Source organism: Thrips palmi, unplaced genomic scaffold, assembly GCF_012932325.1.
Source record: "Thrips palmi isolate BJ-2018 unplaced genomic scaffold, TpBJ-2018v1 HiC_scaffold_1, whole genome shotgun sequence".
Classification (NCBI taxonomy): domain Eukaryota; kingdom Metazoa; phylum Arthropoda; class Insecta; order Thysanoptera; family Thripidae; genus Thrips; species Thrips palmi.
In genome coordinates this window covers 10,875,064-10,899,123 of record NW_023144620.1, presented here as the reverse complement: position 1 = coordinate 10,899,123, position 24,060 = coordinate 10,875,064, and the positions used below count along the sequence as shown (strand labels likewise).

The following is a 24,060-nucleotide window of genomic DNA, read 5'->3' as shown; positions in this document are numbered from 1 at the left end:
CTCAAACCGAACGTGTGACCTCTCCGAAATGCTCTCCGAATGAGGAATCCATTGGTGGGGCCACACGTTCGGTTCCAGTCCTAAGTGACTTTGGAGCTCAAAACGCGTCTAGAGTTAGTTTAGGCCGCCTCCACCGGCCTTCTGGTCCACTGTGCGCAAGTACGGAACAACCTCGAGCGACTCGTGCGTCCAATTTCCCCCCAAGCTCCACCGGGGAAACTGCATGTCATTTTATTTTCTGGCTTTCAGATGAACGGTGGTCCCGATCAGCAGATCGTCAATAAACAGTTCAACAGCCCCATCGGCATCTACAGCGAACAGGCCATCGCCGAGACCCTGTCTGCCCAGGCGGAGGTCTTGTCCGGAGGCGCCATTGGGTACGCTATACGACTTGACGGTGCGACTTGACGGCGCCAGGCCGCACAGTGGGCCTGAACACCGGTAGAGGCTTCCAAAACTAGACGCGTTTTGAGCTCCAGAGTCACAAGACAGGACTCGAACCGAACGTGCGACCCCACTAATGGATTCCTCGTTCGGAGAGCAACCCATTGGTAGGGTCACACGTTTGGTTCGAGTGCCATTTGGCGAACTTGGATCTCAAACTCCATCCGGGATTTTGACCCCCGCCACCGGTCTTCTGGCCCACTGTGGACCGGTGCGGCGCCAGTACGCCAGACGGGACGAGCGGCGTGCTTTCATCTGCATGACGCCGAGCAGGGCGAGCAGGAGGCGTGGCCGCCGGCCAAGCGGGTAACACACTGTGTGCGCCGCACCGCGCGGCATGGCGCGGTACGGCGCGGCACGCCGAGTGTCGCGCTAGTGACTCAGCCGCAAACATGCCGGGCTTAGCCGGGCTGCACCGCACTGCACTGGCATGGCATGGCATGGCATGGCATGGCGGGGCGGACGCTTCGGCTTCGCCCCGCCGATGCGATGACGCCGCGAGTTGTCGTCCTGATGAGTGGCAGGCAGCCAATATGCCGCCCGCCCCCCGCCGCCCATGCATCAGCGCGTCGAACAGCAGCGCTTTCGTCGCTCTGTCTCCCTCGCTCTCTCGGGGCGCTCCGTCGCGGTGCGAGAGAGACAGGGCGACGTTCGGAACCGGACGGCGGCCAACCCGATCAGCTGGGAGTGGCGGCTTCCGAAGTGCGAGGGCCCTGAATGCGACGACAGTGAACGTAAACGGCGGTTCATGGAAACTGAAAATCGCAGCAGATGCTGTAAAATAGATTCGGCTCTTTCCCCGAGACTTTCCTGAAAAAGTTGTTGACGGTTCGTGTCTCTCGTTGCAGAGTCAACTTCAAAAAGAACGAGAAGGAGTACAATGCCGCCAACAGCGAGGTGCTGAAGATGGTGCAGGAGGCCGACAAGGAGCCCCGCCTCCCGGAGCCTGGTAAGGATCGAACCTCTGTTCTTGCACACGTCACAGTCCTCCCTCCAGGGTGCCAGGCGTACGATGGCGTTGGTGGTGGTGGTTGGCGTCGCATCATCTCGGCCCCGACTCGTAGTACTTGTCTTTTAGAAGCGCTCGCGCACAGCAGTGCATTCCAGTTGGTGGGAGGCGGTGACCCTTGGAATGCACTCCTGGCGGGCCGCGTCGGCTGGCCCTCGGTCAAGCACACGGCTTTGGTGGCGTAGATTCACAGGGTAGCGGCGTTGTCGGAAGCCCCGGCGTCGGCGGCCCGGCCCCCGTTGCCGGCGGCGTGCCCACGCCCTTCGGCGTCCACGGCCTCCGCCACGTTCAGGCTCCCGAGAGCAAGGCGCCCAGCGCGCCCCAGGACCCCTTCAAGGTGCTGCCGCCCGGACAGAACATCTGCGCCGACTGTGAGCGTCTCATCGTGTAAGTAAGGGATGATTGGCCGTGCGCCTCCGGCCGCGCGGGCCGGGGAGGCGACCTACCCGTCGCGGGGCTGGAGCTAGACCTCAAAGTTTCGTTTCGAAAAAATACCTTATTTGGAAGTCAATTGATTTAAATGTGACTCCAGCCCTGCCACGCGGTGGGTCATCCTCGTCCTGCGACGCCCCCTGCCCGCCGCGCCCCGCCCACCCCGCCCGCCGCGTGTATGATATGGGTGCTTTGTTGCTGCGGTGGGCCTGGGTGGGCCCGGGTGGCAGGCCAGGGCGGCCAGGCTTGCCAACCGTACAGGTCGCTCAGCAGGCTAACCAACCTCCCCGTAGGCAGCTCGGCGTCAACTCATCGTCGCTGTACAGAACCGCTTCACATCATTATTGACTCATTATTCACCTGCTGTGCTCAGTTCTCATTTGCAAATGCAGTTTTGCCTCCCTGTCCCATGATCTCCCTGACCCGTCCGGGAGGAAACCGGGGAGAGGCGAAGCTTTAAATTTCGTTGGGTGTCTTTCCGATCGACCTTAAAAAATCCTAGTTTTCTATGCTCGTCATGAGAACCGAGCTTCGCCTTTCGCCCGGCCCTCCTCGGCTCCCCGCCGTCGAGCTGCCGGCCTGCCGGCCTTTCTCTCATGCTTCCGGTTCGGTTCCAGCCCGGGTGTTCAGTGTTTCGAACAGGTCCCTCTCGTAAGTACGACCCCGCGATGTAGCGCGGCACCGTGCACGGCTTGCCATCTAAATTGAACGCGGGAATCTAGACGTCCCGTCCGGACCGAGCGTGACCGCGTCCACGGAGACACGCGCGCTCTGCTCCGAGGCGTGGTCAAGGGCCTAGCGAGGGTGGAGGCGGCCTCTTCCGAGGGTGTTTCATTGAGTGCGCTCAGCATCTTGGAACTGAGAGGCTGGGGCGTCGCTGCGCCCCCTCGCTGCACCCTGGCTACGCCCCTGGCCACCGTCAGAGCAGCGCGACGCACCCGCACCCCTCCCGGCCGGGAGGGGCGGTCATCGGGCCATCGGGCCATCGGGCCATCGGGGCGGGCCACTGGGCCAGCAGCGCCAGCAGGCCCACATCCGCAGTGCGTGCCTCGCGTGCGGTGCGTGCGTGCATGACAGAGAGGCTAGGCGGCGGCTCGCTCCTCCCTCCCCCACCTCGGCGCCTCCACCTCCACCGCATCGACACTCGTCACTAGGCCCCGGTCTGTCCTGGTGTGTCCGCAGAGCGGCCCGCCTCCACGACGTACTTCGCCACGCACAGCCACGCGGTCGGCGGGCGCGCCTTCTCCCCCGCCCCCGCCGCCCCCGCCGCCCGCCCCCACACGCCCTCACACTCGCCCGCCCCCGGCGTCGCCCCCTCCGCCCCCTCCCCGGCCCCGTCGGCGTCCAGCTTCGCGCCGCCCGGTGGTCCCGGCCAAGTCAGCAACCTGCCCGTCGCCTCGGACACGCCCAAGTGCGCCGAGTGCGAGCGCTTCATCGTGTGAGTCTGGCCGTGCCACGCCCCCAGTGGGGCCCCCACGCCCCCACGCCCCGCGCACCTGGAGCATGACTGTCCAGGGCAGCATGGCGCCAGCATGCCCGTCCCTCTGTCCGTCTGTCCGGCTTGTCACAGTGCCTACCCACCCTCAACAGACAGACAGACTGACAGACACGACGCTCTCGTCCCTTCCCCATGTATGGAAGTCACTCGGTTTCTCCCCTGTGCATCCCGATGTGCCGACGTGGCGGACTTTGTGCGAGCAAGGTGCGGCGACCGTTCGGCGCCGACGTCAGCACACGCCCTTCCCGGGCGCGCGGCGCGTGGCGCGTGGCGCGTCGGGTCTGCGCGGTCACGCACTGCATCGAGGGCACCAGCGCCCCGACACTGCCAACACGAGACGGACACTTCCACCAGCACCGAGTCTAGCCTCTCAGCTACTTCTGTGTGGGGACTGTCCCTCTCTTTCTCTATCTTTGTCTGTCTCCGTGGCGTTCACAGGCAAAACAGTCGCGGTCCTCGCCCCGCGACACGACCGCACGTTTCACTCTTTCAAATCTGCCCTCCTCTCCGTTTGCAGTTCCTATCGCCTACATTTCTCGTAGAGCATGCCCTGTGATGTAGTCATAGTCAGCAACGATCTGTTCCGTGCCTCCCCGCGTGTGCAGACACCACACACTTGTCTTGAGAATGTGCATGCGCGGCTTTCAAGATTCTCGCAAAAGAAAGTGCCCTGGTTGGCCGGCAAACCGCTTCGCGACCACGCACCGTGGGCCAGAAGACCGGTGGAGGTGGTCAAAATCCCGGATGGGTTTTGAGCACCAGAGTCACCATTCAGGACTCGAAATGAGCGTGTGACCCAATCAACGGATTTCTCGTTCGGAGAGCAATCCATTGGCGGGGCCACACGTTCGGTCCCGAGTCCCATTTAGCGACTCTGAAGCTCAAAACCCGTCGGGGATTTTGACCGCCCACCGGTCCTCTGGCCCACTGTGCAGTGCCAGTTTGATTGGACTCCGGCGCTGCGGCGGCGCCACGGCGCGTCACGGCGCGTCACGGCAGGGTAACGTGCGTTTAATGGGCGCGTCGGCGCGGCCGGTCGGGCAGTCCTCGCGGTTAGGCGTCGGGCTTTGCGCAACATCCCGTGGAGGGACGAGTAAATTAAGCCCTGGCCCGCGGCCCAGCGGCCCAGCCTCTCGCCGCCCTGCCTGCCTGCCTGTCTGCCTGCCAGCCCTGCCTGGCCGCCCTGGCCGCCGCCCTGCGTGACGGCGTGCCGCGTGGCGTGCCGTCATTCAGCCCCTCAGACAGCACGTCATTAAAGCAGGACAATACCCGTACCCGCAGGGGCGCGCCGGCTGCGTTCGGGGTTGGGCGATTTCCTTCATTCTTTTTGGGGCGTCGCTGCCCGAGTCGCTGCCCCCGGTGCGCGGCCTGGTCATCCAAGACGGCAAGCCGAGCCCCTGGCGCAGTGGTGGTGGTAGTGGTGCGGCTCAAAGGGTAACTTTGGAATGCTCTCGACCCACATTGTCTCGTCTTCAAAAAAGCCGCCCCTCCCCCCCCCTCCCTCCCGGCGTCCTCTTCGTCTCGCTTTTTATTGTTGTCCTCCTTGCCCCGCTGCACGCACGGGCATACATCTTCATCGGGCTGGCTTTGGTTTTGCTTCGTGCTTCTCACCGTGTCGCTTCTGGCTTATTTTCACGCCCTTTTTCATTGCAAGTGACACTTTTAATTTTTCGAATTTGAAAACGACGCTCAGTCCTTCCTTGGCCGGTATCAGGACCAGCGACTCTCGGACTAACGGTGGCGTGTTCCTTGCAGGGGCGTCTTTGTCCGCATCAAGGACAAGAACCTCCACGTTGAGTGCTTCAAGTGCGCCACCTGCGGCACCCCGCTCAAGAACGTGGGCTACTACAACCTCAACAACAAGCTGTACTGCGACATCCACGCCAAGCTGGTGGCGCGTCAGAACCCGCCCGCGCCCAACCTGGAGCCCGTCACCGTGCCCCCGTAAGCCGCGGCCGGCCACTAGTATTCGCAAACAAAAACAAAAGCTTAGTGGAAAAAGAAAATTATTTTTTGTTGTTTGCTTGCAGAGGCGCGCGCCCCCCAGCGGGAACCATCTCGAACGCCCTGGCTGGCCTCGGAGTGACGACCGGGCCTCCGTCTGCCGCGCCCCTCAGCCCGTCCGGAGGCCTGTCCCCGCAGCCCGGCGTCGGCGCCCCCCTGCCCTTCCACGTAAGTCGATGACGTCACGCCGCCATTGTCTTCCAGCCCGTGCAGACGGAACCGAAGTGCGCTTCACCGAGGCCCGGAGCGAACAGTGCGTTTGAGTGAGTGTGTTTTGTTTGACAGAAGGGTCTACCTGCGACCGACGAAGCTCCCGCGTCCGATGCCCCCGACTCCACCCACGGTCCGGTTTTAGTTCCCCAGCCCCCCGTGGAAGCTGCCCCCAGTGTACCTCCCGCCGTGTCCACCCCGTTTAGACCGTCTATCGTCGCCTTTACCCCCGCACCCTTCAAACCTTCCATCGTTTCGTCCACTCCCGCCTTCAAACCTTCTGTTGCTGCTTCCACTCCTGATCCCTTCAAACCATTTGTTGTTGCTTCCACCCCCGCCTCCGTCGAACCCTCTGTTGTTGCCTCCACCCCTGCTTCCTTCAAACCTTCTGTTGTTGCCTCCACCCCTGCTCCCTTCAAACCTTCCGTTGTTGCTTCCATCCCCGCTTCCTTCAAACCCTCAATCGTTTCTACCACCCCCGCCCTGTTCAAGCCATCCGTCGTTGTTCCCGCCAGCGCCCCCACCCCCTTCACCCCCTCCCCCTTCAGGACACCCGTCGCGCCCCGCTCCCCTCCCCCCTCCCCAACCGCGCCCGGCTCGCCCCCAGCCCTGGACACCCTGGACGTCACAGCCTGCAGCGACCAGGCCACGTCCAGCGACTCGGCCCTGGCCCAGGCCCTGGAGGTGCTGGAGCAGGAGCTGGCGAACCAGATGCGGGAGGTGGCGCTAAAGTCCCCCATCGTGGAGGCCTCCGTCGTGGACCTCGGGCCGCCGCACGACGTGCTGCACGGCCCCGTGCCCGTGCTCGTGCAGAAGGTAGTCCTGCTGGTCGTGGTGCACGTTGGCGGACTGCTCAGTCCGGGGACTCCTATCGGTGCCGGTTTCCTCCTTCTCGTGAGACATGTCGCAGTGGGCCAGAAGACTGGCGCCGGCGGTCAAAACTCTAGACGCGTTTTGAGCACCAGAGTCGCTAAACAGGCCTCGAACTAAGCATGTAACCCCACCAATGGATTCCTCGTTCGGAGAGCAATCCATTGGTGGGGTCACACGTTTGTTTGAGTCCCATTTAGCGACTCTGGGAGCTAAAAACACATCCGGGATTTTGACCGCCTCCACCGGTTTTCTGGCCCACTGTGCACCGTTGTTGCCTCCCTGAGGGCCTTTTGCTTCGGGTACTCTCGGTTTCTTCCTCTGCCTTCCCGGCGCGAAACAAGTTCTGCCGCGGCGCGCGAAAACGCGACGGGCGCTTTGACTGCAATGTCCGACGGACGTCCCTCGGCCGGCGTCAGCACTCTGCCTGTCCGAAAGGCGTCGCGTCAGCCACGCTGACGCCCTTCACGGAGCGGCAAGGCAACGGCCTCGACTGCCATGCCGAGGGTTTGGTGGCGGCCTTCGTGGGTGTTGGTTTTGGGTTTGGGGGACACAGCTTCTTTGGTGCTGCTTGATCAGGATGGTGTCCGGTATTCAGTGGTGTAGTACGTTGGCGGCCACCTTGTGCTGCAGGGCTAGTGCATCCTGGAGCAGGCCCTCCACCTTGTCACCTACTTCGCATGCTTCTCCCTGTCTTGTGCACGTCCCAATGGTCCTGTCTTCTTCTTCTTAGTGGAATGGTTATCTGAAAAGCATGCGCTCTAGACGGCAAAGTCACCCTTCTTGGACCTGTACGCTGTTTATCTAGTACCTTCTTAGATTGTCTTCTTGGCCTGCGCCTGTCTCTAGCGAGAATGCTGTGCTGTGTTACAGGCTCCTCGCGTCGGAACGTCGCATGTGAGCGCTCCCAAGCCCCAGGTAACTAGTGTGACAGCAACCAGTAACACCGCTTTTAGTATTTTCAATCGGCTTATTAACTACACATGCATTTTTCGTATCTTTATGTCGCACTGCTGCGCTACCGTGTTGCAGAAAAATAATGACAAGGTCCTGAAAACCCGAAGAGGGCACGTGTTCAGCTTACAGGCATTCTCACTGATGCACAGTGGGCCAGAAGACCGGTGGTGGCGGCAAAAACTTTAGACGCGTTTAGAGGTCCAGAGTCGCTCTAAACAGGACTCGAACTGAGCGCGTGACCCCACCAATGGATTCCTCGTTCGGAGAGCAGTCCATTGGTGGGGTCACACGATCGGTTCGAGTCCTGCTTAGCGACTCTGGAGCTCAAAACGCGTCCAGGATTGTGACCGCCTCCACCGGGGTTGTCCAGGCGCCTGGCCCGCCGAGCAAGCGTGCCTCGCGGCGCCGCCTACTGGCAGGCGCTCCGCCCGGCGCGGCGCCACCCCGTAACGCGACGCGACTTGACTGGGCACTGCGCGACGCTAACGCGAGTTAGCGCGAGCTAACGGGACTTGGCACCTTGTTTGCAGACGCCCTCGGCGGTGTCCGGCCCCAGGCCGTTCGGCAGCCCCATCGGCGCGCCCTCCGCCCCGGCGCAAGCCCCGTCCAACGCCTTTGGCAGACCAGCTACTGGTGAGTTTCCACTTTATTTCCATTTCAAAAAAAAAAAATATGACAGAAAAAATGACACGTGACGACGGGCGGTATTCAGAGGACTTCGTCGTCCTTTGTCTATTTCTGGGCGGGTAGTGTCGCCACGTAGCCTCAGGCTGCCTCAGGCTCAAACGGCGATGAGAGTTTCAGCAGAACACTCAAACGGCTCGCGGGTGTTACGTCAGCCGTTGCCAAGAATTCGAGGCTGCGAATTCATCGCTGTCCACCGCGTGGCTCGTAATCGCACCACGGCTTTTGAGCGGTGGCAGTCTCACTGTCAGAGCAATTATAATATTAATGAGGCAAGGTTGTACCTTGTTCTTTGAAACAAGCTGAGGATATGCTTCAGTGGTCTGGAGAGAGATGCAGCACTTCGTAGACCCTGTCGATGGTAGAGAGACGCTAATGGAGCATGTTTGCACGCCGCGGTCAGGCACTCTCTAACACTTCGGACGAATTGCCAGATTTCATGGGTTTCTAACTCAGAAAAGACGAGGGTTATTCAAGCGATACAATTTAGACTAACGTGACGCTTGTAACCTTCGGCAGCTGCGAGGTTCACACCCCTAAAATCTGGCGTTTTGTCCCTGACGGCCCACTCGGCGCCTTGCCTGTACGTGTATGTGATGTCACTGTTCTGTCATTGTTCTGTCACTCTTGTGTCCGTGACTCTGTGTCGGCGTTGGAGGAGCTCCTCAATCTCGCTTTCTTTATAGCCATTGTACTGAGTTTGTGTGTCGCGTCGCCTCGGCGCGGACCCAGGTTTCTCCCCGTCCGCAGGTTACACCCCCTCGCCCGTGTTCGCCCCCTCCTCAGGGTTCGCGCCCTCCTCAGGGTTCGCCCCTTCCTCAGGGTTCGCTCCCTCCGCGGGTTTCTCCACCAATCTGAAACCGCTCACCAAGCTGCGAGGTAACGGGGCAACCCTGGCGACGCCCTTGGCGGCGACGCCCTTGGCGGTGCCCCGGCGAGGCCCTTGCCAGCGCCTTGTCTGTCGGGAGCGCCACCACGGCGCACAGTGGGCCAGAAGACCGGCGCCAGCGGCCAAAATTCGAAACGCGTTTTGAGCTCCAGAGTCCCTAAAGAGGACTCGAACCCAGCGTGTGACCCCACCAATGGATTCCTCGTTCGGAGAGCAATCCATTGGTGCGGTCACACGATCAGTTTGAGTCCCATTTAGCGACTCTGGAGCTCAAAACTCGTCCGGGATTTCAACCGCCTCCACCGGCCTTCTGGCCCACTGTGCAAAATGGCGCTGGCCGGTCCGGGTGGCGCCCCAGCTTGTGTGACGTGTGACGCGAGTGCATCGAGTGCCGCTCCGCTTGGCCGCCGACGCCGACCCGGCCACAGCGGCCGCCACGCCGCGGCCCCTGGCTGCCTCTGCCTGCCCCACGGGCACGGCGTCCAGGGGCGTCTGGCCGCGTCGCGGGGCACCGACACCCGTCGACAGTGCCCGGCAGTGCTGAGGCCGTGGCGTGGCCGTGGCGGCAACACGGCGGCCTGGTTGTAGGCCTTAGCCTCTAACAGGCCTCTGCCTCTAGCAGGCCTCTGCCTCTAGCAGGCCTCTGCCTCTAGCAGGCTGAGGCCCCAGGCCTGCAGGCCCGAGCTCGGCCACTTTGCAGTGCTTTGCAGCTGCGGACCCGCCTCACCCGCCTCACCCCAGCAAAACCCCCACTCCGCCAAAACCGCGCCCCGAAGTCATGTCTCCGCCACGCCGCACTGCCCGGGGTTCACGTCCGGCGATACCCCGCGTGCACGAGGCACGGGGTAGCCGCGGCTGAAGTTGTGGTGGCGCGGCACGGCGGACGGAGATACCCCTTGCACGCAGGAAAAGCGATTTGATGGCAGCACTGTGTTCAGTTTCGGTTGTGCAGAGCGAGAAGCGGCATCACGGCCGCAGAACAAAATCCGCACTTTTGAGAGCTGCTGCGATTAAAGTCCCAAAATTACATAACACAGAGCTTCCCATCCCAACTCTCCCAACCTCGTCAAGATTTCGAAAAAGCTTCAATAATTAGGGGACTGGTTCAATGCTAACGAGGGAGAGGTAACTTCGGCGGACCGGGGGTGTAACTCTTCAACTCTTCCCCATTCAAGACTCTCCTGTTTACATGACTCACACAGAAAGGTTTTCTCTTTGTTTCTTTACAGAGTTCAGATCCTTCAATCCCAAGCCCAGACCATTCTCCATTTCCTCAAACTAGACAACCTTTTTTTGTACAAATACGAAAATTTTAACACCAACAATAAATTAAGTTTACGACTGAGCATAGCAGCTCTCAAAAGTTTTGTGCTTTATTAACTGAAATTAGCATTACTCTTAGGCCTACTATTGAAGTATTCTGATAAGTGCTGTACATACGTTGCTGTTCCTGCGAACAAGGAGTGTGTCCAAGTCTTTACATATCATCCGTCTTTCCGGCTCGCTGCTCCATGGGGCCTGGCGCCCCTGGCCGCGAGCCACCCCTTGCTCAAAACTATTTTCTACTTTATATGGATTTGTGTTAATTACTTGATTAGCGTCTTCCCCGACTGTCGCCTAGGACCCGCCAGCTTGTCCGTAGTGTAGCCGTAGCCAACTAAGCAGCGTTCCTCTTGCACACCTGTATTGGCGACTCTTCTGTTCTAGTCTGTAGTCTGTCGCCGCGCCTCTCTAACATGCTTCTGTTTTCTCTTTCTCTCTTCCCGCGTGCTCTCTGTGTGCCCGTCCCTAACCCGCATGCCCGACGGCGTCGTGTGTGTGTGCTGTGTGTGTGGCCGTGACTCTCAGACACTACTGGTGGGGGCGACCGCGTGGTGTGGCCGCCCTTGCCGGACGAAGGCACCTCCCTCGCCACTGCCTGCCCCATCTACGTCCCCCCCAAGCCCAGCGACCCCGTCCTTTACCCCCAGCCGGCTGAGCGCGGCCGCGGAGGCAAGTCCGCCTTCGCACCGGTGCCCCGCGGAGACCACGAGGGCCGCGAGCAGGGCCGCGCGCGCACGCCCACCGTCACCTTCCAGGACGAGATCGTCAACCACAAGAAGATGTCGGTCTGCTCGCGAGAAGTGTGCGACCTGTCGGCGCGCCTGCAGACGCTCACGGCCGCGCTCGCCACGCACATGATGGTGGAGTCGCTGTCGCGGCCCTCGTCGCCCGTGCCGGACCAGAAGCTGGCCGAGCCCGTGGTGACCGCGCTGCAGAGCATCGTGTACGGGTCGGGCCGCGCCGGGGCCTCGTCGGCCGCCCCCACGCCGCCGCCACCGCCGCCACCGCCTCCGCCGCCGCCGCGGCTCGAGGTGCCCGACGGCGTCTCGACCGGCAAGCCGCGCTGCGTCCGTGGGCTGTCACCGGAGCCGCGGCCGCCCACGCCCGGACAGCTCATCTCGTTCCCGCCGGACTTGCCCCCGGAGATGTCCCGGCCGGCGTCGCGCGCCAGCAGGACGAGCCGCGCGGCCACCCCGCAGCCCGCGCAGCCCGCCTGGCAGACGCCCTTCGTGTCCGCGCTCACCACCGCGCCGGAGCGGCCCTACTCGCCGCTCGAGCCGGGCGTCACCCTCGCCACCAAGGAGGCCCACCGGCAGCAGACGCAGCAGGCCGCGTCCTGCGCGGCCCGGCAGGTGGAGCAGGTGCAGCAGCTGCAGCAGGCCCAGCAGGTCGTGCGGGCGCAGCAGGAGGTGCAGGCGTGGGAGGCGTGCAGGCCCCTGGAGATCGAGGACGCGGCCTCCTGCAGTGGCGGCGGTTGCCCGACCAAGGCCTCCAGCGGGGCGGTGCAGGTCACGGAGTCGACGACGGAACAGCGGCAGGCGTCGTCGCTGCAGTACGCGGCGCGGGAGGCAGAGGCCTCGCAAAGTCGCAGGGTGGAGACCTCAGCCACCCTGCGGCCCGTCGACCCCGGCCCCACACTGCTGCCCCCCGCGCCCAGCCCCGCCGCCGCGGGCCCCGTGGCGGGGCCCATCATGTACCGCGCCACGGCCAGCCCCATCCACATGCGCACCTTCGACGGCGAGCTCGTCACCGAGGAGACGGTCGAGGAGACCAAGATGGCGGCCGAGAGGACCGTGTGCGGCGCCAACGAGACGGAGACCACCGTCATCGAGAAGGAGGTGACGACCACCTACAAGCAGCCCGTCGCCGACGGGTGCTCCGGGCCGTGCGGCGGGGCGGCCTGTGGGGCGCAGGCCGCCGTGCAGTCGTGTGGGCAGCAGCCTTGCAGTCAGGGGCAGTGCGGCCAGGGCCAGTGCGGACAGCCGCGGTGTGGGCAAGCCACCCAAGCCCGGCAGTGCTGCCAGCAGCAAAACACGTGCCAGGGGCAGTCCCGCTGGACCACCTCGGCGACGACCTGCTGCCAGCGGACCCAGCGCTCCTCGTGCTGCTGCCAGCGGACTGCCTCGCTGTGCTGCAACGCCAACGCGTGCGGCGCCATCTGCGCGGCGCAGACCTGCTGCCGCCACATCTCGCCCGTCCTGCTCACGCCGCAGCCCTTCATCCGGAGGGTGACGGACTCGCCGTGCTGGCCGTGCGACACGTCGTGCAGGTCGACGCCGTGCCCGCAGCCGGTGCAGCAGCCTTGCGTCGCGACGCCTTGCCAGGCCAGCCAGGCCGCCCAGGCCAACGAGCCGCCCTGCAGGGCCGCGTCGTACTCGCAGTGCGGGCAGCCCAGTCAGACGAGAGTGGTGCCCATCGAAACGGCGCCGTGCCGCCAACCTGCACCACCATGTCAACAAGGAAGAGCTACGCCGTGCCAGCCAGCCGCACCACCATGCCAGCAAAATACACCATGCCAACCAGCAGCACCACCGTGCCAGCAATCAGCGCCACCATGTCAGCCGGCAGCACCACCATGCCAGCAAGCTGGACGAAGCACGCCGTGCCAACAAGCTGGACAGCCCGGGCGGGCCACACCCTGCCAGTCTACCGCACAACCGTGCCGTTCCAGGCAGCCCTGCCGCACGCCGCGCACCGAGCAGTCTCCCAGTCCGTCGCCGATGGCGCGTCGCGTGTCAGAACCCGCGACCTCCATCGCCCAACGCAGCGCCGCGGCGTCTCCAGCGCCACCACCGCCGCCGCCGACCCAGGCCGTGCCGCTGCCGCCCGCCGACGAGCCCTACATGCCTCGGCCGCCGAGCCAGCTGGCCCCCGCGCCGCGGCCCAAGCGCTCTGTGTCGCCCATCACGGCGGCGCACCGCTGCGTGTCGCCCTTCCTCGCCGACATGGCCGTCAACGCCATCCGCTCGCACTCGCCGGTGCCGGCGCGGGACGACACGCCGCCGCCCGCGGCCAAGCAGTCCACCCGCTGGCCGCCGCCGCCGCCGCCACCACCCATGCCGCAGCCGCTGTACAACACGCGCAACCCCGTGCACACTGAGGGCCAGCGGCGCCTGCACCAGCACCAGCAGCTCCAGGAGAAGGTGCAGCGCGGCCTGGCGGGCGCGACGCCCGAGCCGGAGCCCGAGGCGCAGGCCAGCGCGTGGACGCCGCCGGGACGCAAGCAGTACGAGCACCAGGCCGACCCCTTCCAGACCAAGATCAACTGGGCGCAGCAACGCAGCCAGGTCTGCCAGCAGCAGCAGCTGCAATTGCAGCAGCAACAGACGCACCAACGAACACAACTCAAGCAGCAGACGCCGACGCCTCCCCCGCAGCAAAGGACTCAATTCAAGCAGCAGACTCCGACGCCTCCCCCACAGCAGAGGACGCAACTCAAACAGCAGACGCCGACGCCAACGCCACCGCCACAGCAGCGTCTTGGGTGGCAGAAACAGCCGCCGAAGCAACCGCCGCCGCCGTCACCAAAGCCACAGACGAGGCAGCCGCAGCAAGCTCCTCAATGGCAGAAACCACAACAGCAGCAACCACCACCGCAGAGACAGCAGCCACCGCCTCAGAGGCAGCAGCAGCAGCCCGCCCAGTGGCTGCAGCAGCAACAGCAGCAGCCGCAGTGGCAGCAGCAACGCGAGTACGAGTTCGACTGGCAGAGGGAGGAGGCGGAGGCGGAGGAGCTGGGCCTCATCCCCAGCCGGCAGGTGGACACGGTCATCGTGTGCGTGTCCCCCACCATCGTGGACCAGCACGGCGGCGAGTTCTCGGGCCTGGACCTCGGCCGCGGCGTCGCCCAGGGAACGAGCCAGGGTGCGTCCCAACCGCAGTACGGCTCCACGCAGTCTCTCGGCCCGTCCTTCAGCCAGCAGGCCAGCCAGCAGGCCAGCGGCGGGTCGCAAGGCTTCGCGCAGTGCTTCAGCACGCAGAGCTACACTGCCCAGAGCCACTTCGCGCAGAGCTACACGGCCCAGACGTCCTCCTCGTCCATGATCTCGGCGCTGACCACGGCGCCGACGCGGGCCTACTCGCCGCTGCACGCGCCGGCCGCCACCATCTCGTCGTCCGGGATGGCCTCGGCGTTGTCCACGGCGACGCGGCGGCCGTACTCGCCGCTGCAAGTGCCCCCCGCCACGATGCGCACCGAGCCGGTGCCGCTGCCGCCACAGACCACACCCTGGGAGCCGCCGCCGCGCCACGACGACCCGATCCCCCGCATCCCCGTGAGGGCCGTGTCCCCCGTGGACGCGGCGAGGCGCTGCGTGTCGCCCTTCCTCCGGGACCTCGCCGTCGGCGCCATCCGCTCGCACTCACCGCTGCCCGGCGAGCACCCCGACGACGAGTGGGCGCGCCGCGAGGAGGAGCGGCGGTGGCGCGAGGACGAGCGTCGCCGGCAGGAAGACGAGGAGAGGAGGCGTCGCGACGAAGAGCGCAAACGGCGCGAGGAGGAGCGCAGGAGGCGCGAAGAGGAAGAGCAGCGCAGCCGGAGACGCGCCGAGGACGAGGAGCGGCAGAGACGGCAGGAGGAAGAGTGGCAGAGACGGCAGGAGGAAGAGCGGCAGAGAAGGCAGGAGGACGAGCGACAGAGAAGAGAGAACGAAGACCGCCAGAGAAGGCAGGATGAAGACCGCCAGAGAAGGCAAGAGGAGGAACAACAGAGAAGGCAGGACGCGGAGCGACAGAGAAGGCAAGACGAAGAACGCCAGCATCAAGAAGAGCTCGGAAGGGCGAGGCAGGAGGACGACGGAAGACACCCCTTGGAGAGGATCTCCATGAAGGAGGCGCTGACCATCGCGTCGGACAGGCCGTACTCGCCTTTCGTGATCCTGCCCCCGCTGGTGGAGTTCACGCCGTGCTGCATGGCGGAGACCACCCCCTGCCAGCCCATCCCGCTGCAGACAAGCGCGCCGTCCGGGCCGCCCTCGCAGGCCCAGCGCGGACCGCAGTTCAACCCCGTGGACATGCCGCAGCTGCTGCGCAGGCCCAACGAGGCCCTGGGCGCCTTCCGCCCCTTCCCGTCGTCGTCAGCGTCGTCGCAGGTCTCGGACAGCAGGAGGGTGTCGTCCGTGGCTCTCTGCTCCGTCGTGGAGCACACGGACGTGCGCTCGCCGTCGCCGAGGAGGGACTTCGAGGTGTACGTGCCGCGCTCGCCCACGCCCAAGTCGCAGGGCCATGCCGCGCAGGCCCCCGCCAAGCCCACCAGGGCGCCGATGCCGCTGGAGGAGAGGAAGCGCCACCCGTTCGTGGAGAACCCCCAGGGGCTGCGATCGCCGCACGTGGTGCCGAGGTACCAGCAGACGAGCAGCGCGCCGCAGCCGCCACCGCGCGCGGCAGGGGCGGCCTCCCCCATGCAGTGCACCGCGCAGCAACAGGCGCCGACGAGCAGCCTCAAGGACCAGCCGGCAGCCAAGCCGGCCGCGCAGCACACCCAGCAGCAAGCCCCGCAGCAAGCCCCGCAGCAAGCCCCGCTGCCACAGCCGACGACCGTCCGGAAGACGCCACCGCCCAGCCCTCGGCCCACCGCCGGGCAGCGAACCACCCCCACGCCAGGCTTCGCCGTGTCGCCGCTGGCGGGCAGGGCGTCCGTTTTCGGCGGTGGCCTCCGCGCCGCCGCCCCGGCCTTCAGCCGCGAGAGACAGGGCCCCGCGTCCGAGCCCCAGCGACGCGCTCAGCCCGGCATCCCCAAGCAGGCGGGCAACCACCCGCCCCTCAAACCCTCCCCGCTCTGCACGCCCCCGCCCGCCTTCACCCTGCCCGACCCCGAGCCCGACGAACCCCCCAGACGTTCATTCCAGCGAGTACCCGACTCGCCCCCGGCAGTTGTCCCCGCCCCCGCTGCCCCGTGCCCCTCCCGCTCCCAAGCCCCCGCTGCCCCCTGCCCCAGCCGCTCCCAAGCCCCCGCCCGCCCCACTCCCCCCGCACCTGCACCGACGGACTTGCACCCTGGTTGTTCCCTCCCCGACGCAGGTGGACCTGGGGGCGCCAAGGGAGGCGCGTTCGCCGGAGCGTCCGCGCCGATCAGGGGCCGCGGCATCCTCAACCCCGCGGCCATCGGCGGCACCAGGATCCCGCTGTGCGGAGCCTGTAACCAGCAGATCAGGTACCGACCAGCACCGACCGTGTGCGGCATGTGTGGCTCGCCTTGCCTCGCCTCGCCTAGACGCATGCTGACCTGCACAGCACACCGTGCCAACCGGAATCTTCTCCTCTCCTCAGAAGCTGCACCGCACGCCCGTTTGTCTTATTTTTGAGAACACGACTCCTTGCTTATTTACAGGACATTTACCGCAGGGTTTTTGTTGTTGTTTTGTTTCTAAAAAGTAGTCTTAATAATACTGTCCACCAAAGCAACTGTTTTTGTCTTGAACGCATAATGTTGATGGCGTTGATGGCTCTGTTGAGATTGTTTGTTCTGCTGTGTTATTTTGTCCACTAACTTCCTGTTTAGTCGTGTGCGTGCGTGTTGTGGCTTTAACTGCACGGCTTCCTCGTTGTTGTCTACAGAAATCCGAGACGCCCTGGACAGGGATGAGTACCCCGTGTGCATCAGATGCAATTCGGAAATCACGAGGTAAAGTTTGACTAGCATGCTGGTAATCTTTTGAAAAGGTTTACAATATTTCCAAACGATCTGATTGTTCTAGTAGTGCAACGCAGTTTCCGAAAAGTAATCCTAAATTCGGAACGATTCTCACAGCAAATGTTGCGCACTTGCGGTATAACGACAAACTCACGAAAATTCGGAGGAGATTGGACACTTTTGGAAAACTTCACGAATGCATGGGTAGTCATTGAATGTTGGTGTTCGCCAGGGGTCCATTCATCACCGCCCTGGGCAAGATCTGGTGCCCCCACCACTTCGTGTGCACCAACGCCAAGTGCGCGCGCCCTCTGCAGGACATCGGCTTCGTCGAAGAGAAGGGCTGCCTCTACTGCGAATACTGCTTCGAACAGTTCATTGCACCGCCGTGCGACAAGTGTGGCCACAAGATTAAGGGGGTGCGTGTCTGCCTGTGCCGTCTGGTTTCACTCCACATGTTGTGTCTTTGTCACGATTTAGGCTTAATGGTATTGATCTCTGTCGGCAGGATTGCCTGAACGCGATCGGCAAGCACTTCCACCCAGAATGCTTCAACTGCGTCTACTGCGGGAAACTGTTCGGAAACAGCCCCTTCTTCCTCGAGGATGGCCAGCCTTACTGCGAGAACGGTAAGTCGCATTCAAACATTTCATTTTTTGAGTTTTTATTGCAGTCTACAAAGTTGTTTCATTTTTCGAACTCTCTTTCAGATTGGAACGAACTGTTCACCACAAAGTGCTTCGCTTGTGGGTTCCCCATCGAGGCTGGAGACCGCTGGGTTGAAGCTCTCTCCAACAACTACCACAGCCAATGCTTCAATTGCAGCGTAAGTTTTTAAATCCTCTATCCGAAACAAACCATTTCTAATGAATTGAAAACTGAAATTTAATTCAACTTCTTTTTCTATTGAAAATAGATGTGCAAGAAGAACCTGGAGGGACAGAGCTTCTTCGCCAAGGGAGGACGACCCTTTTGCAAAAACCACGCTCGTTAGATGGCGCGCCCTCCGAGCGGCCCATTTGACCCGCTCCGCCCGACCGCCACCTGGGAGGGAGTCGCCATCATCCCGCAGCTGCTACAAACGGTGCACGCCGCTGCGGCGCGGCGAGGCGGCGAAGCCCACCGCCAGCTGAAACGCACCGAGCCCTTATCACCCCGTGCCCGTGTGTGTGTGTTTGTGAGTGAGTGTGTATGTGTGCATTGATGTGTGTGAGCGCGCAGGTGTGAGAAGATTGTGCGTATGTGTGAATGTGTGTGCGCGCGCAGCCGCTGCCGAACACTGCCGAGTAGTACATCCTGGCCGTGGCGGTGGCCCTGGGGCGTGGACGCGTGTGTGTCTTTTCTTCGAGCAGTGTGACCGAATATGATGGAATCAGACGCAGTTTCCTACCCAACGAGACTTTGCGCGTCACTGCGATGAACTGACCCGGGCTCGCCACGCCACGCCCCCTCCACCACCGCGGCCAAGAGCGGTGTCGGCGTGGCTAGGGTCTCATCCTGGCCGCAGCCGACCCGCAGTCAATCAAAATTATGGACCTCGCACAATGCATGAAGAAAGAGAGAGTGCTTGAGTATGTCGCCGAATGAAGAGACTCTGGAGTGTTTCTCTGTCAAATAGCTGTGTATTTTGCTGGGGAGATTGTCATCCCTAGGGAGAGCTTGTTTTCTTTTAAGATGTTCCTTGCAAGACTAATTCAGCTTTCTCCTCTAAAGTATGGAATAGTACACACCATTCAAACTTTGCTTGCTTTAGGTTTCTCTTCACCTTCTCTTCAAGTTTCAAGTTTTCACAATACTTTTTTCTTCTTTGATACTTCTATTTAGTAACGCATCTGCTTGATTTAAAGAAACAGAAAAAAAAAGACAAAAGTATTTAAACAGTTTTGTGAAAATAACCCCATAATATATTTTGCATCTTTAAAGACCGATAGCAGGTCACTTTATTTGTAATGTTTATGTTAATTACCTGTGCCAAAGACTCAACTAAGTCATCTTTCATTAACAGGTACGAAAAGACTCAAAGTTGATCCCACATTGTTTTTGAATACTTCCCTGCAACGATCGTTGTTTTGTCTTATGTAATATACACTGTACATTGATATTTTTTGATTGTTACTGTTATCCATAATAGACCATTAAAATCGATCGTCTGGGAGTAATAATGTAACACCTACAAAGGAGGGAGTTTCAAATAAAAAATTATTTGTCTAAAGACTTGCTCTGTATTTTTATTTATTTTCCCGGCATCACTCAAAACAGTTACAGCTTTGACGCACCCGCTGCAATTCGGAAATATAGTACGTACCGAATTACAGATTTTCTGTTTCCATATTCTTTATCACAAATCATTATCAACACAAGCTTCAAAAATTTGAAGAATTAATGATGTTCCACAAAACTAATGACAGTAAACTTAAAATACTTTGACTAGAATATTAGCAATGATAAAAATTTCAGGTACTCTCTAGCTGCTTGTTTTCTTTTCTCAACATACACGAAAACTAAACTGGGCGTTTGAAGCCCTCGCAACAAACAGTGTTCTTGTTCTCACTCATGAAATACGCATCAATTCATAAAACCCTAGACTCTCGGTGACAGTCCCAGCCCGTTTGCGACGGTGACCCCGTCAGCCGAGCCGCACGGTCTGCACCATGGGCACCGAGTACAGGATGTTGAGGAGGGCGCTGCTCACGAGCGTCACGGCGCGCTTGGCGTTCTTGACGCGCGCGCGCAGGCGGCCCAGCATGGACTTGCGGTCCGCCGGCGGCGCGGGCGGCGGCGCGCGCACCTCTCGCATCCGCTTCAGGTTGGTGTAGGCGTACATGTAGCAGGCGGGCGTGTCGCTGACGGTGTGCACGCGGTGGAAGGCCGCGCTGGGCACGGCCGCGCTGCCGCCCGCCTCCAGGGTCACGTTGGCGCGCCGGACGTGCGGCGCGGCCGGCGCCCCCGTCACCGCCGGGTTCAACTCCAGCACCACGCGGCCCTCCAGCACCGTCAGCGTCACGTCCTCCAGCTGGTCCGAGATGTAGTTCTCCAGGTGCAGGCCGGGGAAGTCCGCCACGAACAGCGCGTCCGAGTAGTTGGACCGCGATTGCACCTGCGGAGGACGTGGCCGTCAGCAACTGGTAAAATGCGTCTCATTCGGGAAACGCCCAAAATTCTACTCGCGGTCTGAGCTCCAGCCAGAGTCGCTGAATGGGACTCGAACCGAACGTGTGACCCCATCAATGGATTGCTCTCAGAACGAGGAATCAATTGGTGGGGTCACACGTTCGGTTCGTGTCCTGTTTAGCGACTCTGGAGCTCAAAACGCGTCCAGAGTTTTGGCCGCCCCCACCGGTCTCCTGGCCCACTGTGCTACCTGCGCCTCCAGCTCGCGGATGCGGCGCCGCATGGGCGACAGCTCCGTGAGCAGCGGCATGACCCACGGCACGCGCATGAAGGGCGACCAGGGCGCGGCCAGCAGGTCGACGCGGGGGTCGAAGATGCGCTGCTGGAAGCGGCCGTTGAGCGAGCACCACACGTCCACGTGCACGGCCAGCTTGTCGGAGCGCAGGCCTGTGGGCGACGGGCCTTTCGACGGCCCCTTGGACGGCCCCGCGACCAGGGCGCCGCTGTGGCGCCGCAGCTCCGCCTGCAGGTTCCGCTCCACGCACGTCGCGTACTGCTTGGCCATGTCGGCGTGCCGCGCCCACCGGTCCGAGAACACCCACGCGTCCGGGTCCAGGAAGTGCTCGCGACCCGTGTCCTTCTCCACCACCTTGACCACGACCAGGATCGTGTCCCAGGAGTGCACCATCATGTCCCACGAGTAGCCGTACAGCCCGTTGGTCCAGGTGTTGTAGCCCTGCAACGGCAATCGTGTGATGTGGGCTCATTGTAGAAAATCGCGGAGGTAGGGTGTGCTTTTTGGGGTTCCCCGCCGCCGGCCTCTTCTGGCCGTGGCCTCACCTTGGTGATGAAGTGCGAGTAGGGCAGGAAGAGCTGCATGCCCGTGTGGCTGAGCAGCAGCGCGGCGGTCAGGTGGTGGTACCAGCGGAGGGGCGGCGCCGGCGCCCTGGAGCCCCGGTCCTGCTTCTTGCCGGCCGGCACCTCTGTCGACGACAAGATGGTAAACAGCTTGCTAAGAATGGTAGCTATACAAGGTCGCAGCGCAACTCCTTCGCTCTTACCGGGAAGCAGAAGACAGCCCGCGTCGACGACGGCGTCCTTGTGCAGCGCGGGCTGCTGCCACGGCCAGGGCTGCGGCGGCGGCGCCTCGGCCTCGGTCTTGGCCTTGTCGTCGGCGTCCTGGTGCCGCCACCAGTGGCGCCACCCCGCGCGCAGACGCCGCGGCCAGTCGTTGTGGCAGAACAGCGGCATGGTGGCGAGGCACACGTAGGGGAACATGCCTGCTCCGCGGAGACAGACGGAGGAAAGTAAGAAATTGAGAAAAGGGGAGCAGCTGGCGCACAGTGGGCCAGAAGGCCGGTGGAGGCGGCCGAAACTCTTGACGCGTTTTGAGCTTCAGACAAGGGGGAAATCACTCTTAAAAACTGTGACCCGACTACTCCCTATTACGTTCTATTACGCTATTACAGAAGGCTTATTACGCTCAAAAATATCCAGATTTAGGCTAAAATCGGACCCTAAATAAAGGAAATTTTAAGAAATTTGGCTATTACGCTATTACTATTACGCGTAATACTAGGAATCGGTGACCCGACTATTACGCGAGTGATTTCCCCCTCGGCTTCAGAGTCCCATATAGCGACTCTGGAGCTCAAAACGCGTGTCTTGGAAACTGGCGACTCACTCACCAATCATAAACAGGCGCGAGTTCATGAGGTGGAACATAGCGCAGAAGATGAAGGCCACCGGCCGGGTGGCGTCCAGCCACATCCAGAAGCCGATCGTCAGGTCCAGGGTGAAGCCCACGATGTGCACGATCCAGAAGTCCACCTGTTCCGGGGACAGCACCAGCCTGGCGGGGGTAGGTGCACTCGTGACTCGGTCGGTAAGGGCTGACAGGAAACAAGTGAGGGTTGTACTCACTTGAAAGGGTCGAACACCCAGTGGCTGTTGAGGTGCCTCATGGGGAACCCTCCGATCCAGTCCGGGTCGAACTTCTTGACGCCGGCCAGGAAGTAGAGCAGGAAGAACTGGACCCGCAGCGCGGTGTAGTTCCACAGCGGAACCGGCCGGTCGCGCCAGCCGTGGCGCCACGCGTCCACGGACCTGCGCACGAGACACGAGTCAGCCAAGTCCTTCCTACAGTGTACCGGATGGACTTGTGGGCGGTCCTACCAGTAGTGATGGGCGCTGGACCGGCTGAAGAGGAGGGCCACGATGCCGAACAAGTACGAGTGGTTGTTCCAGCGGCTCTTGTCCAGCAGCAGGATGTACCAGTAGGGCGCGGCGAACAGCAGGCAGCTGAGTCGGAAGCGGAGGCCCAGCATCATGCCCACCGCGCCTGCAAGGCAACGGCTCGCGGCGGCATGAGGTTACAGTGCACAGTGAAGTGAGGGCCAGAAGACCGGTGGAGGCGGCCAAAACTCTAGACGCGTTTTGAGCTCCAGTGTCGCTAAAGGGGACTGGAACCGAACGTGTGACCCCACCAATGGATTGCTCTCAGAACGAGGAGTCCATTGGTAGGGTCACACACTTGGTTCTAGTCCCATTTAGCAACTGGAGCTCAAAACGTGTCTAAAGTTTTGGCCGCCCGCACCGGTCTTCTAGCCCACCGTGCGCTGGTCGCCTCCACCCGCTCCACTCACCTGTCCATATGGCGAGGTACAGCATGCACATCCAGGGCAGCGGCAGCGGCGTGAGGAAGTCGAACAGCGGGAAGTAGCACTGCATCGGCTTGGCCCAACGCAGGTCCGCCTCGCCCAGCCCGCGCTCCTCCAGGGTGTCCACCGCCATGAGGAAACCTGCAGCAGCAGCATCCCGGGTTCGAATCCCGTCTGCTTCTCCGGGCTTCGTCGCGATAACGGTTTGAGGAAGTTCCGCGCTTGTTTTCCGTGTTTTTCCGGCGGCCCGACAGACTTGGCGGCGGCGTGGCGGCGACGCGCCGGGCATTGCGATAACGAACGCCACGCCGCCCTCCGCCCGGCCGCCCCGCCCCGCCCCGTATCAGCCCAGCCGTCTTGTTATTGCCTTTTAACCGGCGATGACTAATTAGCTGGCTAGACACAATGCGGCCACCATCCCGATCGCGACACGCGCGCGGCCCGCGGCCCGCGGCCGTCAACAAGCTGTCAGCTTCGACACTCATTTCACTTTTTCGTTGCCTCACCGAACAAGATCCGCGCGACGGCGAGGGACGCCGGGTCGGTGGGGCGGTACAGCAGCGCCACGAACCGCCTCCACGAGGATAGGTCGGCGACGTCCACGCCGAACACGGCGCGGAAGGACCAGGGCGTGTCCTTGGCGTCCTGGGCCGCCTCCTTGGCGGCGTCCTCGTCCTCGGTGCTGTCCAGGGCGGCGGCCTTGCGGTCCATCGCGGCGACGGCGGCAGCGTCACCGGCCGACAGGAGCCGTCGCCTCAGCGCCATCTGCGTCGACATCAGAGTGATGGGGCTTTTCGTCTTTTCCGGCCAACCGCTCCAAACTGCGCGCGTCCCGTCCCCGCCGTGGCGGCGACCGCCGCGACGCACCGCCAGCACCGCCAGCACGCCGATGGCGGCGATAGCGCTTCCAACACAAACACCGGCACGGCGGTGCGGAGCGGCGTCGCAGCCGCGGTGGCACCCTCTGTCCACGGCGTGTGCCCGTGCACACGACGTGAGAGGCCTGCCGCTCTGGGCCTCGCCGGCATGGACTTCGGCGTCGCTGTCCCCGGCCCGGCCGGGAGGTTCCAGAAGCAGGCGGACAGCACCGGCCCGCGCTGGTTTCCCCGGCCGCGGCCGGGCGGGACTTCCCCGCGTACTCACCTCGTCGCACACGGGCGTGGCGTTGACGTCCTCCCTGCGGCCGATGTCCGCCGCGTGGCTAGGCAAGCGGCAAGGCCGGCAAGGCTCTCGGTGGTCTTGGTCGTCTTGGTCTTCCTCGCCGCACCGACCGACGCCGCGCCACGGAGTCACGGAGCGCTGCGGTGCTCTGGCCAGCAGCCCTGCCCTGCTCCGCCC

At 62.4% G+C, this 24,060-nt stretch overlaps 2 protein-coding genes across 8 annotated transcripts in view; one reads left to right on the top strand and one right to left on the bottom strand.

Annotated features, from left to right (window-relative positions):
- LOC117653182 (PDZ and LIM domain protein Zasp) overlaps positions 1-19,165 on the top strand; it is a 26,706-nt gene extending 7,541 nt beyond the window's left edge. Inside the window, exons 4-17 of one of the 6 annotated variants that reach the window (XM_034398870.1) lie at positions 250-377; positions 1,293-1,393; positions 2,503-2,536; positions 5,139-5,327; positions 5,414-5,555; positions 5,673-6,413; positions 7,341-7,385; positions 7,955-8,057; positions 8,841-8,987; positions 16,339-16,471; positions 17,184-17,370; positions 17,460-17,580; positions 17,662-17,777; positions 17,868-19,165. In XM_034398870.1, coding sequence (XP_034254761.1) covers positions 250-377; positions 1,293-1,393; positions 2,503-2,536; positions 5,139-5,327; positions 5,414-5,555; positions 5,673-6,413; positions 7,341-7,385; positions 7,955-8,057; positions 8,841-8,987; positions 16,339-16,471; positions 17,184-17,370; positions 17,460-17,580; positions 17,662-17,777; positions 17,868-17,945 — 2,265 coding nt within the window. In that variant the 3' untranslated portion in view covers positions 17,946-19,165. Of the gene's footprint in view, positions 1-249; positions 378-1,292; positions 1,394-1,638; positions 1,841-2,502; positions 2,537-5,138; positions 5,328-5,413; positions 5,556-5,672; positions 6,414-7,340; positions 7,386-7,954; positions 8,058-8,840; positions 8,988-16,338; positions 16,472-16,875; positions 16,943-17,183; positions 17,371-17,459; positions 17,581-17,661; positions 17,778-17,867 lie in introns of all 6 variants that reach the window. The other 5 variants (XM_034398698.1, XM_034398783.1, XM_034398955.1 and 2 more) reach the window with 5 other exon arrangements.
- LOC117653491 (vitamin K-dependent gamma-carboxylase) lies at positions 19,160-24,060 on the bottom strand. Of its 2 annotated transcripts, XM_034399228.1 has the most exons (10): positions 23,866-24,060; positions 23,229-23,487; positions 22,708-22,863; positions 22,238-22,403; positions 21,986-22,168; positions 21,751-21,914; positions 21,124-21,342; positions 20,903-21,045; positions 20,313-20,798; positions 19,160-20,048 (listed from the first exon to the last, which is right to left on the bottom strand). In XM_034399228.1, the coding sequence occupies exons 2-10, from the start codon at positions 23,485-23,487 to the stop codon at positions 19,578-19,580; spliced, it is 2,247 nt and encodes a 748-aa protein (XP_034255119.1). In that variant the 5' UTR covers positions 23,866-24,060; the 3' UTR covers positions 19,160-19,577. The 2 variants fall into 2 exon arrangements, with proteins under 2 accessions (XP_034255119.1, XP_034255208.1); XM_034399317.1 differs by lacking the exon at positions 23,229-23,487.

Bases quoted from the DNA above. Each gene is read 5' to 3' on its own strand.
- LOC117653491 (XM_034399228.1), bottom strand. From the start codon at position 23,487: ATGGCGCTGAGGCGACGGCTCCTGTCGGCCGGTGACGCTGCCGCCGTC. The intron at 22,169-22,237 runs GTAGGACCGCCC...TCTCGTGCGCAG, and splicing joins TCCAGCGCCCATCACTACTG to GTCCGTGGACGCGTGGCGCC. The intron at 21,046-21,123 runs GTAAGAGCGAAG...TGTCGTCGACAG, and splicing joins GGGCTGTCTTCTGCTTCCCG to AGGTGCCGGCCGGCAAGAAG.